The sequence below is a fragment of the Plectropomus leopardus genome, chromosome 11, assembly GCF_008729295.1.
Source record: "Plectropomus leopardus isolate mb chromosome 11, YSFRI_Pleo_2.0, whole genome shotgun sequence".
NCBI classification, from domain to species: domain Eukaryota; kingdom Metazoa; phylum Chordata; class Actinopteri; order Perciformes; family Serranidae; genus Plectropomus; species Plectropomus leopardus.
In genome coordinates this window covers 20,203,548-20,219,021 of record NC_056473.1, presented here as the reverse complement: position 1 = coordinate 20,219,021, position 15,474 = coordinate 20,203,548, and the positions used below count along the sequence as shown (strand labels likewise).

At 37.4% G+C, this 15,474-nt stretch overlaps 2 protein-coding genes across 2 annotated transcripts in view; both read left to right on the top strand.

Annotated features, from left to right (window-relative positions):
* Window positions 1-5,287: 5,287 nt before the first annotated feature.
* On the top strand, window positions 5,288-7,774 carry LOC121950159 (ALX homeobox protein 1). The gene is made up of 4 exons (XM_042496077.1): window positions 5,288-5,564; window positions 5,818-5,966; window positions 6,707-6,823; window positions 7,604-7,774. Exons 1-4 carry the CDS (start codon window positions 5,288-5,290, stop codon window positions 7,772-7,774), a joined length of 714 nt encoding a protein of 237 aa, XP_042352011.1.
* Window positions 7,775-10,972: 3,198 nt separating this feature from the next.
* The window catches only part of bicd1a (bicaudal D homolog 1a), a 37,754-nt gene continuing 33,252 nt past the window's right edge, over window positions 10,973-15,474 (top strand). Inside the window, exon 1 of the mRNA XM_042496193.1 lies at window positions 10,973-11,310. Within this exon, the coding sequence (XP_042352127.1) occupies window positions 11,095-11,310 (216 nt within the window). The 5' untranslated portion in view covers window positions 10,973-11,094. The remainder of the gene's footprint in view (window positions 11,311-15,474) is intronic.

The window sequence follows — 15,474 nt, the reverse complement described above, 5'->3', positions numbered from 1 at the left end:
TGTGAGCCCAATTACAACACTAACAGCAGCTGACCAACCAGCATCTGGCAGGCAGGAGATTACCATTCAGACTGTTTTTCTCTATTTCTCCGAATCTCTGCAATATTCTCCCTTTGCTACTTTTTAATCTCATTACATTACACAGTCTCATTACACATTCAAGTAAAATATCTGTAGAGTTGAAATCAGTCTTCAGGGCATAGCTTAGTTTTCTCTAGCCCTAGCCCCCTCTAATCCTAACACCAAATACTTGTTTTTGGGGGGCAAACCTTCACAACTATCACATGTTGCCAAACTATCACATGCTGCAAAGCTGTTATTGATGAATTTCCAGTAAATTTAATTTTCTCATTTACCGTGAAGCTCTATTTCCCCTAAAATGATTTTAGATTAAATTACATTGTTAGTCTAAATTGACAGTTTGATAGCAACCCACATCTACTTAATTAAGGAGGTCATGATATGGCAGCATAAGAAGCCTAGATTCTTACACTGTCAGCACCCGAGTTTAGACCGAGTCACAGTCTGGCAGCTAAATTACACTAGAGGGGGAGAAAAATCCCAGACAAAGTCACATCCATCAGCAACTACAGTTTTTCAAATTTTCACCTCTGCAGACAAACAGATGCTTACACCACACCAATTTTCAGCTTCTGTTGTTACAATAAATATGTAGCTTTATTGAATCTGCAAACTTTGTTAATCACAGTTTTCAGCTATGATTCAGATTATAACTTTATTTTAATCAACAGAGATGTTATGGGAAATATGTGTGTGGTCCTGCTTATTATTTTTCATCAGTTGCATTCTGACAGTCCCTATAACGCACACAGTGGGCATATAATAACTGTATAGAGTCCTGTGGTCATGTATCATCTAAATGTTCTGCTATAGTTATAAAATTTAGTAAAACATCCAAAATTCTAGTAACATCATATTGTGCAGCATACAATGCCTTTATGGCCCATGGGCCACATAGGGTAACAGGTGACCTGCCAGCCATTTTCTTATTCAATATGAAAATAAATTGATCCATAGTGGGATTTTGTTTGTTTGCTTGTTTGTTTTTTGTAATCTGAATGTAAATCAACCACCAGAGTGCATAAAAGCATCACAGTATAGAATGAATGAATGAATGAATAAATGAATCTTTTATTGTCATTATACAAATGTGCAATGAATCTCTGTTTTGCCTCTCTCAATATAAATAAAAATACATTAAAAAACACACATCAAAAGTAAACAGTAAGAAATAAATAAGTAGTAATGAATAAATAAATGAATAAATAGAAGGCAGCAACGGTAGTGCATGTATGACACTGTCTGTTATGGTAGGAGTGGGGCATTGGAGGCCACAGCTCTGGGATAAAAGCTGTTTCTCAGTCTGTTTGTCTTGGCTTTGATTGTCCTAAACCTCCTGCCAGATGGTCGCAGTTCAAACATGGAGTGGCCAGGGTGTGTGATGTCTCTGAGGATACTGTGGGCTTTGTTTGTGAGTTTGTTAGTGTCCAGTCCAGGGAGCTCCAACCAGATGATGCGCTGAGCCACCTTCACCACGCAATGGAGGCTGTGACGTTCTGCGTCTGTGCAGCTGGCATACCACACTGAGGCGCTGTTTTGTCCTGCTTCTCAAGAAAAAACACCACGGTTTGATCCGTCAGACCTCTGTGGGGGGTTTTGGGGGCTAAGCCTCGAATGTTCTTCAATCCTAAAAGCATGCATGCCTACACCTGGCCTGTGCAGGAGCACGCTGTGACTGGATTTTCCTCTTGGCAAAGATGAGTAAGACAGCAAATGCTGAAAATTTGGAAACAGACAATTAATTTAATATTTAATACTGATAAATATTATTAATGTTTTTGTTTTATCAACTGGCTGTCAGCATTCTAAAGCTTTCTAAAGCTAAAATGTTTTCTATGTTCATCATCGTAGTTTTGTGTTTCAGCATGCTTCAACATTTAATAGCAAACACATACTGTAGCTGAGGCTGATCAGAATGTGTTTAGGTTTGTAAAAATAGTTACAAACCAAACTATCCTATTAAACTGATTAAGATTTAGACCTGATGATGGTATTAAATGAAAAATTGAGAAGTTATTACTATTCATCTGGAAGGCGACATGAATGCTTCTGTGCAGGATTTAAAAAGCAGTTTTAAGTCACAGAATATGAGAAAGCTGTTGTCTTCACTGTTGTGGCCTGTTCAATAAGAAGGGAGCTTGAAAACAAATGCACCAAACAGAATAGTTGAAGGTAATCAAGCTCACATGAAACTTGCAAAGAGAGAAGCAGCACCGTGACATCATGAGGTCTACTCCTCCATGTGCACATGACATTGCATACATTATACTGTAAAAGGATCCATCACATGTCAGGTAAAGGCCTGGGATTGACACCAGTGCTTTTTAGAATCACTTTATAAAGGCTGAAATAAGCCAGAAGCATGAATATTATGTATGTGTATGTTAAATGTGAGTCATGGTATTAAATATATTTTAGCCGCACAGCTGGTGCTTGAACTTGGACTGATAAGCAGCAAAGCCATTGTTGTAATCCTTATGTTTGATCACCAAAACATCACCAGTTTTGAACCACAACTTGCTTCATGATGTCAGTCACATCTGAGTTTCTGCATCAAGCTCTAACTCAGAGGCACATGATCACATTAAGCCACAGGGACAGTGAACTTTCTAAATGAGTGTCTGAGAGACTTTTCCATAATCAAATTGGGTGAGTGGCAACATACAATCAATCACTGAGTGGATAGGGAATCTTTTACAGAATAATGTGTTGCATGTGTTGAAAATAACAGCAGATGATGAATAATGTTTTCATTTAAAGGTCTAATGAAAATTTTAAATGTGTACAAAGATTTAGATAAAGAAACACTTTGAGGTATCGTTCATTTTCTCACTGATCAACTGTATCCGATTTTTGTCAATATTCAACATTGAAGTTTATCTTCTGGGCTGTTCTCTTATCAGGGACAGATCAGGATTAGAAAGGCTGTAAAATGTGGTAGTAATAAATCAACACCAATGACACAGCACCAAAAAATGTTAGATAATAGAAAAACAATAAGTTCATTTATCCTTATTGGATAAAAACTGCCCAAGCCAAAATGTTTTGGCTGTCAGAATATGGTTTCTTTTGATCCAGTGTCTCACGGCATCCTGTGACCCTGCTAGCTGCACACAGAATGCAGCTTTGGGTGCATTTAAATAATCACTAGCAATATGCTTAAAATTTGTTTCCACGCTATAACCAAAAACAAAACTATGTAACTATGAAACTACTAATGAAGTTTCATTATACACAGAGTAATGTGTCCATACACGTTAGATTACATACAGATCACAGGAGACTCATGTGGGTTACATTTTGTGACTCATGAGTGACAGGACAGATTAAAAAGCAACACTTAATAAGCATTACATGGCCACCTATAGCTATCTGTGCCTTGCACGTGACAATAAAAAATAAAAATGACAATTTCCATATTTGAAAATGCATTAAAACCAAAGTGTACTCCTGAGATTATTTCTGCTTTTGGACCTGCATTTAACATTTGTCATGTTAAGTTACATTTATTTTGTAAATACACATTTGCACAGACTGTATGTGTGTGAAGTTCCAGTTCTTATATTAAAGGTGCACGCCACTGATTTTACAGGGTCAGCTTGCCCAGCAGAGAGAATATATCAGCCTATGCCTTGCTCAGAAGGAGATTTTTACAGTACAAAAAAAAATATCCCAAAGATGTCATTGGGGTTATCTCACTTTAGGCTTAGACATGGTTTTAATGTAACACAAAGCTTTTATTACAACTGGAGCAAGGACGGTCTGACTAAAAGATACTTTCGGCTATGTTATGGAAAATCTTCTATACATCCACATAGTCAATAGCTGTGGAAAGAGGCAATATGTTTGTGGGTTGTCTGTACATATGTCTGTCTGTACATTTCATTCTCATGAACGCAATAGCTCAAGATAAGATAAGATAAGATAAGATTAGATCTTTATTGTCATTGTTAAAAATAACTAAAATTAGTTTGGTGACTCTTCAGCAAAGAAAAACACAAACAAAATGGCCAGTGTTCTCTCCCTTCAGTCAGTATGGTGGCGAAAGGTCAAAGGTCACTGTGACCTCACAAACATGTTTTTGGCTATAATTTTAGAATTCATACACTAATTATGACCAAATTCCCCACACTTCTCTAATAGGACAAAATGATGAAGCGATAACATTTCATATCAAAAAGAGTAAAGGTCAACCTTACTGCGACATCATAATGTTATCCAAAAACAGTTTTCTAGCCATTATTCATCACCATAATTTAGGAATAGAAGGGGAGAAATTTGGTCAGATAATGAATTAGGGACATTAATCTTGAGTGTTAACTTTCAAACTGTACTGACTGTATAAGTCGCTGTGCTGCCGTGTTGAAGATGTGTGTGATGCATCCACCTTTTTTGCATTTTCAGTTGTCATGGCTACATATGAGCCTGAACAGACATGGTTGTAAACTGTAACTGTAACCTAATTGCAGTTAGAGCTTAACCTTTTCTAATTAAAATGCAACCATCATTCATGTTATAACAGGCACCTGTGCTTTTCCAATATAAAATATCAAAATGCCTGCTATTAAAGAGTCTATTAACTTTACCTTATCTATGACACGATGCACAATAAGACTACATAACTCTCATAGTGAGAATCAAAGCTGAATGCACCTACGAGCCAGCACCGCTAGATGGAGACATACTGAATACACAAGACATGATCCCCCAATGACCACCAGGAGTCACTGACAGCTTGTGTTCCTATTATGTCTGAAAGGTGAACTGGAGTGTGAAAGGGCATATTGAGGCCAAGGTGATAAAGATTATCCCTCCAATAAACCTGGTGATAAGAAAGAGAAGCAACAGTTTAAGTATGTTTTATAGTTTAATATTATGCAGGTGTGAATCAAACCACTGAGATTTTGTCTAAGCTTGTCCCACAAAGCAAGAATGAGTTTTTATACTAGTTACACTGTAAATGAAGAGTAAATGAAACAAATGAGTCTATTAAATGTTGTGTATGAAAGAGTGATAAGGGCTGATAATAATATCAAGTTCACATATTTACAATGAGCACACCTTGAATTAAATGTTCTTTAGGGACACTGATAGAAGAAGCCGTTCTTGGAAGTATGCACTCTCACACTGCCAGTCACTCCTCCCTGATAATGACCATGTGATTCAGGTCAAACACAGGTTGACAACAGTTTTCTGAGAGGTGTTGATGAGAGGATATTTTGAGCTGAATACTAAAGTCAGACAGCTGATGGTGGAGGTGCTGATGGTGGGGGAGAAACTGCTGGAAATGTGGAATAGAGGAGATACAGAGAAAGAGTCCTGTGAGGATCAAGACATGGAATCTCAGCCAGGGAAAAAATTAACTCATTCGATTGAAGAAATACTGAGGAGGCCCACATGTGTCAGAAAAGAGAAGAGAATTCATCGCAACTGGTCTGTTATCAAGGAAAACTCCAAAATATCTAACCAGCTCTCATGTGCAGGTATGTTTTCTGTTTTTAAAAAGATGAGTTGCTATGTAATAGTTTCCATCAAATCATGATTACAAGAACAATATTCTTGTTAGTGCTGAAGTTTTCTCTCTGCCAATAGAAACCCCACAAAACAGACTTGAAGAGTCTCCAAAGGCTACCACAGAATGTATGAGTAAGTGTTACGATTTATAAAATAGAGGGGAGGTTTCATGCTTAACTGATGCTTATGAGGAAGATGTCGGTGACAATCATTTTTCCACAGGTCAGAGGAAAAAGAGGCAAACGAGGGTCACTTTCACACCGTTCCAGGTGCACGAGCTGGAAAAAGTCTTCCAGCAGACACACTACCCAGACATCAACTGCAGAGACCAGTTAGCCTCTCGCCTGCACCTCACTGAGGGACGAATACAGGTATGAGACATGCAGCTTATCAGAGCTGGTATTTTCATTATCAATTAATCCGTCCAATATTTTATCATTTATGAATTAGTTGTTTTGTCTATAATATGTCACAAAATGGCAAACAAATTTATTTAAAAAAATGACGTTCTCAAGTGTCTTGTTTTGTCCACAACCCAAAGATATTTAGTTTATTATGAGTAAAGAATTTAAATTTAAAAAATTTATTCACTTTTAAGAGGCTGAATTCAGACAACTTTACCAGTTTTTATATCTTTTGGTGTTTAATTTCACAGTCGACAACTAATTGATTGGTTTATTTAAATGCTGAAAAAATCTGTATATCAAAATGAGGCAATATTTATAATGTGACATTATTCTGATAATATTAAAATGTGCACAATAGCAACAATTTTGTTTTCCTTGTCAAACCTGCGTCATAATTCTATTCATTTTATCCTTAAGTTGAGTGAAATCAACAAACAATGACCACACCTAGTGTATGTTGTTACTGATTTATTTCTTTTTAATCAGTCAATTAATCAAACTGGGGTTACGTACAATTCAGGGAATGTTTTCAAACATTATAAACTGATTAAATGGTCTTCAGTGAAACAGCAGTGATGGTCTTTAGACAGCTGCTTATATAAGGCATGACCTCCCAAATGATGTATGACATATTACTTGATAGAGTTATATATGACATGCTTTTCCAGGTACATTTTATCTCACATGTTTTATGTGTCATTCAGATTTGGTTCCAGAACCGCAGAGCCAAATGGAGGAAGGCAGAAACACTGAAGGATATAGAAATGATGACCAGACAGGACATGCAGCCAGCCAGACATGACCCCCGCCTTTATTATGAGGTAACACAAGAATATCCATTTTATAAATGGTTCATATGATTTCAGAATAAATTGTTTAAATGCAATAAATATCTGTGCATCTCCAAAACAGTCTCATATAGTATCTTTAAAAAGTAGTGCAAAGTGCTTTACAAATAAAAAGAAAAAAGCACAGTTTTTTAGAATAAATCAAATGCCAAAATTCACTTTAAATAACAACTTTTAATAATAAAGTAAAACAGTAATAATGAATATATGCAGTATATTTTTTGTATATACCAACCAACAACACCAACAACAGCACTAATCAAGAATTACCAATAGTGTATCATATGCTCACTTGAAAAAAAGTGTAACAAGACACAGTATCTTTTCACTAATACAAAAATAAGATTTAACTGATTTGTTTGAATCGATTTCACCTTTTTTGTCAGAAAGAAATCTGAAATTTGTCTTGTGTCCCTGGACATGTTTCACACCAATACACCAAAATACAATACAACACTGTATACTGTACAATACTGTAAATACAAAACAACATTAACCAAACAACAAAACTGTACTATAAAAGCTACAAATCACATCAGACATTACAAAAAAGTAATGTCATTTTAATTAATTATCACTTTTACATTCAGTGTTCATCTCAGGTACACTGAAGCTTCATATAGAAGCCATACTCTGATTTGATACTAGACACATGCATCTGATCATTAGTGATCATACTGTAATAAATTACTGTTTAAATCAGGAAGTTATTGCTTCTGTGAGATAACTCTTCGTCAGTATGTACTCTCTCAGTTCTTACAGAAGCCTCAGCTGCAGGCAGCGTGCTGGCTGCCGTGCTGCTTATCGAAACCCCTTCAATCAAGGCTGTGCCTCAGAGCAACATCAACACCCACCTTGCTGACCAACACACATTCCCCAGATCATAGGACTCTGTATTATGACCCCCTGGTGACGGACAGATAGCACCTCCATTATACTTTAGCAAACAATGACACTGTTGTGTCAGTGCAGTTTTTTAAATTACATGTGGTACTAAAATCATGATGAGTTTCTCATGATGCAAAAACGACAGTAGACTATAAACAGTAAGTGTTTAATTGACGAGTTAGCTTTGATTGTTAAAATGTGTTGTTTATACTAAACTGAACTGACATTTAATTTTTTTTTCATTTACCCATAAATATGACATTCAAAATTGATATCATGGCCAGTCACTGAATGCATTTGGCTTATATTACCAGACCTTGTGAATTGTTTATACTGATGTATTTTTAAAAGTCAAGGTTTAAAGACAATACTCTGACATGCTTCTTGTGGAGAGCTGTATTTGTGCTGTGTTATTGAGCATTTAGAATTTTTCATGACACCACACGTCCTAACCTGAGATAAGATACAGCGCGGCCATAAACTCTCGATCTGTTTGACTTCCTGACAACCTCTCCTTATCTTAATTTGGGCTTGTAACTCGGGGTTAACTGGAGGTTATTAGAGAACCTATTGAATAGGATCAAAGGGGAAACATCAGCTAAAAGTTTTACTCTTTATTAGTGCTGTAGATATATGTACATAATTGTGACTTAAATAATAAAAAAGTACAAAAAACTATGTGTATAAGATGTCTTTATTCACCTTTAAATATTTAGTTGAACCAATATTACATGTCAGGCTGCTGGTAATGTATTTCACAACCTTTCCTGTAATAATGCAACCGATTGTACTTTATTTGTCTCTATGTAAACTGCTTCCTGTGACATTAATATTGTTTTGTGAAATGGTGATAAATGAACCGCTTACATCCCCTTATTTCCATAAAGTGTTTCATAGGCCATTTAATAATTATCAATTATAAGACAGATAAAGCAGCATCGCCTTCACTATCAAGGCCATAACTCACTTGACAGGGCTTGACTGATTACGTTTAACAAGCCTCTGAGAGCAGTTAAACTTTTCACCCTACTCATATCTTCTTTTATTGCATGTGTTTGCAGTAAGATCGACTGTTCTCCTGCCTGCCGGGGCAGGGTTAAAGAGGACACCAATAGTTAGCGGGGAGTATCAGCTAAATACCTTGACATTGCTTGTGTAACCACAATTACATCACAATGTGGGTTATGCTGCTTTGATTACAAAATTATAGTAGTAAATGTTAGATTTACATGAGGCAAACTGAACAGCTACATATGTCATTTATCGGGCCAAAAACAACGTGACAGTTTTCTTGTACATTTGCATTTGTTTTCATGACGTGGAATTGATAGCTCATACATCATTTTTCATTGTCCTGAATGGCACTTACTATGGACAAAGACGTAACAAATCAGATACCAGCAGTATGTCTGTGTTTTGTTACCAAAACAATATGTTTTACATACATATATAACAGAAGCATCACTGGTCAAAAGTGCCGCCACCAGTCAAAACTCCTTGTCTTGTACTATTTTGTTTGAATGTCTGTCTTCTTATTAAGCCTAGAAATTACTCTGAGAATAATAATAACTTACATTGACAGGACTCATTGGTGCAGTATGATAGTGATACAATGAAAGGTCAGTTTTAAATATAATGCATGTCAATAATGCATTTAAAGATGTTACTGTATATGATGGAAACACTGAATGTGAAACATAAGCAGACATGTTGGTTTCTGATGCTATTCTGACAGAAAATGGACACAGCTATTGGATGAATAAGATGTTTAACATTTAAATATGTTGAGTGTCTTATGTACTTTAATGTTGAATCAATTAAGATTCTTAATATTCATCTTTAGTTTCCCCCCAAATCTCTGCCGTTTCCATCCCCATGTCATTACATGCATAAATATGATTTGCAGTATCTGTATACTACATTATTATCAAGCAAAGTGTCCTGCCTCAATTTTTTTTTTTTTTTGTTTTTGTCTTGTATTATTGTGTAACTCTATTTCCAATTTAGAGATAGCATAGACTTTTCTCATTGGAAATTTATAATATGTTAGTTAAAATAAAAATTTTAGTTGTGTCCCAAACAAATTCCCCCTTCAAAAATTTGGGACATCAAAAAGTCACATGATCAACAGGAAGTAGCATCATTCGAGTTTCCTGAAGGCCATGGAAAGACCAAAAATAAGTTGTCTCACTTTATATTCTGTATTATTTTTTTTATCATATTGTAAGTATGACTGAGAATGTCAATGTCAACAAACAGTCCTGTATGTGATGTAATTTGCATTTAAGATGTTATGTTGGGTTTTATTTAACAAAGACCACATGAAAATGTCGAAATATCCACTTTTTTCCCCACCTAATTTTAGTGATCATCAAGTGGGATTAACATCATGTCATTCATACTCTTATCGTGATGACCCCCCAGCAGATTGAGACATGAAATACAGTGTTTTTTAAAGTTATATTCATTCATTTTGCAGTGTTAGAAAAAGCATGTTAGCCAATTCCGATAGGGCACAGTGCAAACGCCACTATTGACCGATTCCAGTGGCATAACGATATTATTGTGCAAGGATTCCTTGCAGTTATTGCCCAATTTAAAAAACAAAACAAAAACAAAAACAAGATGGCATGCTCAGCCTATTGTGGCTGTCAGCGCTCACCATGTTACATTATGTACTGTTTGCATGATTATATATTTACATCTCCTGCTTTAAAAAATACAATTACTATTTATTATCACATTTTTAAAAATTCAAGTATGAAAAGGGAAGCTACCATCAAATATATAACATTAAATTGCACATGCAAAATGAATTAAATGAATCCCTCCGTTCATCCCTCTTCTGTTGGAAATGTGTATTCACTAGCAATACAATAGCCATAAACAGTACATGTTGTGAGGTGTCAATAAATACTGAAAGTATGCTTGCACAGATGCAGGTGTCCCACTATTTAAATAAAAAATAAATAAAAAGAAATGAAATGCTATGCCTCACAGCAGAGGGAAGGTGGCGCCCTCGCACCCATGAATAAGCAGAAATGCTGCTCTCTGTTTTGCTGAGTGTCACACAGAAGACACTGACCTGATTTTAAGTCGCAGGGTTTCGACTAGCAGCGTTTAAGGATGTTTTTATGGCAGTTATTTGCTGTTAGGTGCTACAAATAATGCTTTAGAGAAAATAATCATATTTATATTTTGTGTTTTGCCTGCCTGCTGCTCTCTCAGGAGAGGGGGGCGGATATTCAGCATCTCTCAGCCTCCGCCCGCCTCTGTGCTCTGTCCAAAGCGGTGGTGGAGAGACAAGGGAGAACCGCAGACAGACAGGGGGACAGACAGAGACAGAGAGAGGGGCGATGGCCGCGGATGGAGTTTGCGGGGAATCGGTGGATCAGTACCGGGCCGAGGTGGAGCGGCTCACCCAGGAACTGACCGAGGCGAACCGGGAGAAGATCCGGGCTGCGGAGTGCGGTCTTGTCGTCCTGGAGGAGAACCAGGCGCTGAAGCTCAAGTATGCAGACCTGGAGATCGAGCAGGAGACTCTCAGGAAGGAGTTGGAGCAATTGCAGGAGGTGAGAGGAGGAGGTTTCTGTTGCTTTTTGCAGGCGCACTGCGGGCAGGTGTGTGTACATGATCAGCTGCATCGCCTCAGCGGGAGTCCACCAAACGCTAATATGACTGGTGTTTGTTTCCTTAATATGCGCACTGTTTTTTTGGGGAGTGGTAACACCGGGGTCGTTATGTGGTTTAATATCACTTAAATGTAATGTTGTTAAAAGATCTTTCAATTGGTGCATATAGCCTTTTCCCATAATGCTACAGGGCTCATCCTGTATGAATAAGTTATCATCTAAAAAGTGAATAATTCATGCTGTTTCTGTGCAGTGAATCCATAGGCATCAGTTTTAGACATTGCATATTAATGTATTGCATGCTCAGGACACAATAACACCCCACTGCACCTCCCACACCATTGTGTTCCATTGTTTCAAGATTCCTTCCCTGTGTGTGCATAGCAACAGTCATTACTTTCAGGCAACTCTGCTTGGACTCTCAGCCTTTTGGTGTTTTGCCAAGTTATATATTTTGTCCTCAGAAATGCCTTAGTAATTGGATCTTCAGAGTTGTCCACTATAGTTTGTGCGGTGGCTCAGTTGTCCACTGATTTAAATGTCAAGATAAGGATTTCCAAGAATGTGTGTAGATACAAGGACACTGAGACATCACTGTGAGGACTGAGGTTTGAGATCACACACATTTATTCCTGCATTTTCTTTATACAAGTCTGGTGGTTTGATGACTTTAAAAGTCCAAATACCAGAGAGTTAACATGGAGAAAAGTGCGGTGCGATCCACTGAATAATACATAGTGGATACACTGTGGTTATACATTCAGTAATTAATGCATACATGCATAAAGCAACAAGAGGCAGATGCTGACAGGGCCCAGAGCTCAAGGTCGCTTATGAAGATGCTCTAGAGCCAATGGACTAAGAGGAGGAGCAGCTGAAGGCTACATATTTGTGCATCGTGTGTGAGAGAAAGAAGGGACATTTGTTCTTTGGTGCCAACTTTAATCAACTTTTATCATCATTATTCATACAGTGTCATTTTTGATTATGCGTTCACCAGGCAGTTTAGATAAAAGTCGCTCAGGCATAAGAAAATGCTTGAGATAGTATACATATTGTGCCCTCTTTTGGAAGTGTTTAAGGGTTGAATTCTGTTTTATAAAAAGCCAAATTAATTTAATTAAGAAAGAGAGAAGTCATTACCCACTGTGACAACATCATGATGGCTGGTAGTATTTTAATCTTGTGAGTCTTTGTGTGTGTCATCATGGCAAAACGTTGTCGAGATGACACCAACTGTAGCGGGAATGTCTGTCTGTGGCAACATTTTGTAAACACAGCATCACAATTGTGCAAGATGTAGTCAAGCAACCTTACAGGTGTGTAGTTGAAATCAAAAAGAAGGTTGAGTTTGAAGATGGGTGTGGTTTGAGCAAGGGGGCGAGACATAGGGGGGTAGGAAGTAGGGAAGGGGCCACTGGCTCCCCATTTGACGCCTCTGGCCTGGAGTTGTTTTTAGTTGTGGGTCGCTGTATTGCGGCAGGTGTGATCCTATCTGAAGACAGTCTTTTGTTCTTGATTTTAATGACTGTTTGGGTATGTGTTTGAGTTAGTTTTTGTTATTGTTTGACTTCAAGAGTGCTCTCTTAATAGATATCTGCAAGACATTGGTGGACACTAAATAAAGTATTTCCGTTTTATGGCACTATACAGTACACCTGCCCTACACTTTAAAAGAAAATATAGCACTTTTTTACTTCAGTATATTTATCTGGCAGCCATAGTTGCCAGGTACTTTGCAGATTAGATGCACTTATGAAATACACTTTTAATTATGTCTGTCTGTGGACAGAATTTGTCAAAGCAATAGCATCACAACTCTGCAAGATGCAGTCACACAATTTTACAGATGTGTAGCTGAGATCCAAATAAAGTTTGTAGATGGTTCTGGTCCAAGCAATTGCACTGGAGGGGGAGACACTCTTACATCCACCCACCCACACACACACACACACACACACACACACACACACACACACAAACAAACACATGCACACTTTTTGTCCTGTCCATATTAGTTTAAAGTTGCGGATTGCTGTATTGCAGCTGGTGTGACACAAGTTGGTCTCCAATTAACAAATTGTGAACTTTGTTTTCTTTGATTTAATATCTCATGAAAATGTATTTAGAAAAAAGATGTGTCCAAAATGTTTGCGTTACAAAATTTGTGAAAATATTCATCCCCACTAAAGTCTGTAAGTCATGTCAGAGATATAACAGTGGACTGAACATCAGTCAGCATTTCTTGCACAGCTGGCTCATTGTATATATTTCCAAATAAAAAAAACAACATGTTCAGCCTATGTGGCTGGCTGCACTCCCCATGTTTCATTATGCATGCATGGTTATATATTTCCTACTTTTGCCCTTTTATTCCACAGCTTGACTAGCTGAGCATGTTGTTTTGACTCGCATGCAGAACCAGAATGATCTTTGTGCTGCTCACAGCAGCATGTTGAAGTGAAGAGACAGCCTGATACAGCCGGCAGCAAAGCACTGTCCGGCTGATATCTCACACTTATGGATTATTGGATGATGTGGCAGATGATGGGGGAAAATATGATGAAACAGAGAAGAGAAAGAAGCAGGGAGATAAAACATTTTGGCTGTGTTGCAGAGGAAACAGTGGGAAAGTATGATGAAGTTTGATGTGTTTAATATTTTAATGTAAAAAATGTCTGCAGTAACTCTGCCATTACATTGCTCTTTGTTGTGTCATCCGTTAACATTGTATCCTCTGCTTCCCCACTTGCCTGTCTGTCTGTCTGTCTCACTGTCCTTGCTTTCGCTTGAGAGAAGGAACATTTTCCGGAGGTGATATTACTTCCACAGAAAAACACGTCCTGCTGCCTATCTGTCATTTATGAATATGAACCTGAGTGGCAGAGTGAAAACCTGCCACTACAATAACATCACATCCACTCCGGCCATACTCAGGAGAGGTGCATTATAAAAGGGCATGAAAACTGCAAATGGAAATTGAAATTGCTTCAGGGACTGAGTGGCCAAAGTAACTGTCGGTTCTTCTTTTGAATGACCAAAAATCCATTACACAGTCTCGCCACCCTTTTTACTTTTATTTAAGGATAAATTGTGTCATCTATTTCCTCTCGTCAGTGTTTGTTTTTCAAAAATGTTTGAAGTCTTACCAAATATTGAGTTTTATCTACATAAAAACGGACAACAGACAGATATTTCATTTAAAAATAATAGCATGTAAAAAAAAGTATTTTTCATAGATTTGTTTATGTCAATGTGTATGCAGGTGTGTGTGTGCAAGCTGGACAGGTTGCATGCATGTTCCTTCTGTGTTTGCATATGTTCTTTGGTGACAAATATGTTCCGCATGTACTAGTTGTCTGCCCTTAGTCCAAGTCCCAGCTGGTAGAGAACAACTGACCAGAGCATTGCGTGTACTATACTCACGCACACACACACTCATACATGCAGCTGTAATACCGGACTAATTTAATCTCTCTGTACCAAACGTGGCACATTTGTGTCTGGTTATATTTAATATTAGTCATGAAATGACAACAAAAGGCCATGATGATAAGAACAAAATCATCCAGTTTCAGAGGAAATATGAAGAAGTATTTTCAGTATTTATTAACCCAAAGATTATTTTCTTCTCTTACAATTTCCCAGAACCAAGGGCGACTTCTTCAAATAGCTTATTTTGTTGGACTCAGTATAGTTTTGCCGTTGTTAAACATGTTCCCCAATCAAGCAAAAAATCAATGTTTGCTGTTTTCCGCAGAGACATACAAAAATGTTTTCTTCACGAATTCCAGTTAACATGGCATGAGTTACTCATATTCAAATGGTCACTTTGTGGGTGAAGCATCCTTTAAACTATTCGTTCATTATCAAGGTAGTTTCCTTGATATGAGATGGTTTTTTGTTAATGTTTGCAAGTACGTTTAAAGCCAGTGCAGTGTTTCTCTTATTTTACATTTTTCTTTTGCTGTCTGTGAGGCTCAAGCCGAAATTGGTTGCTAAGAGCATGTTTTGCTTCTGACAGCAGAAGTGTTTTTTGCTCTGTAGTGTCCTCGCCCTTCCTTTATATATTTTCCCTTCACCCAGCTCTTTGACTCAGCCTCC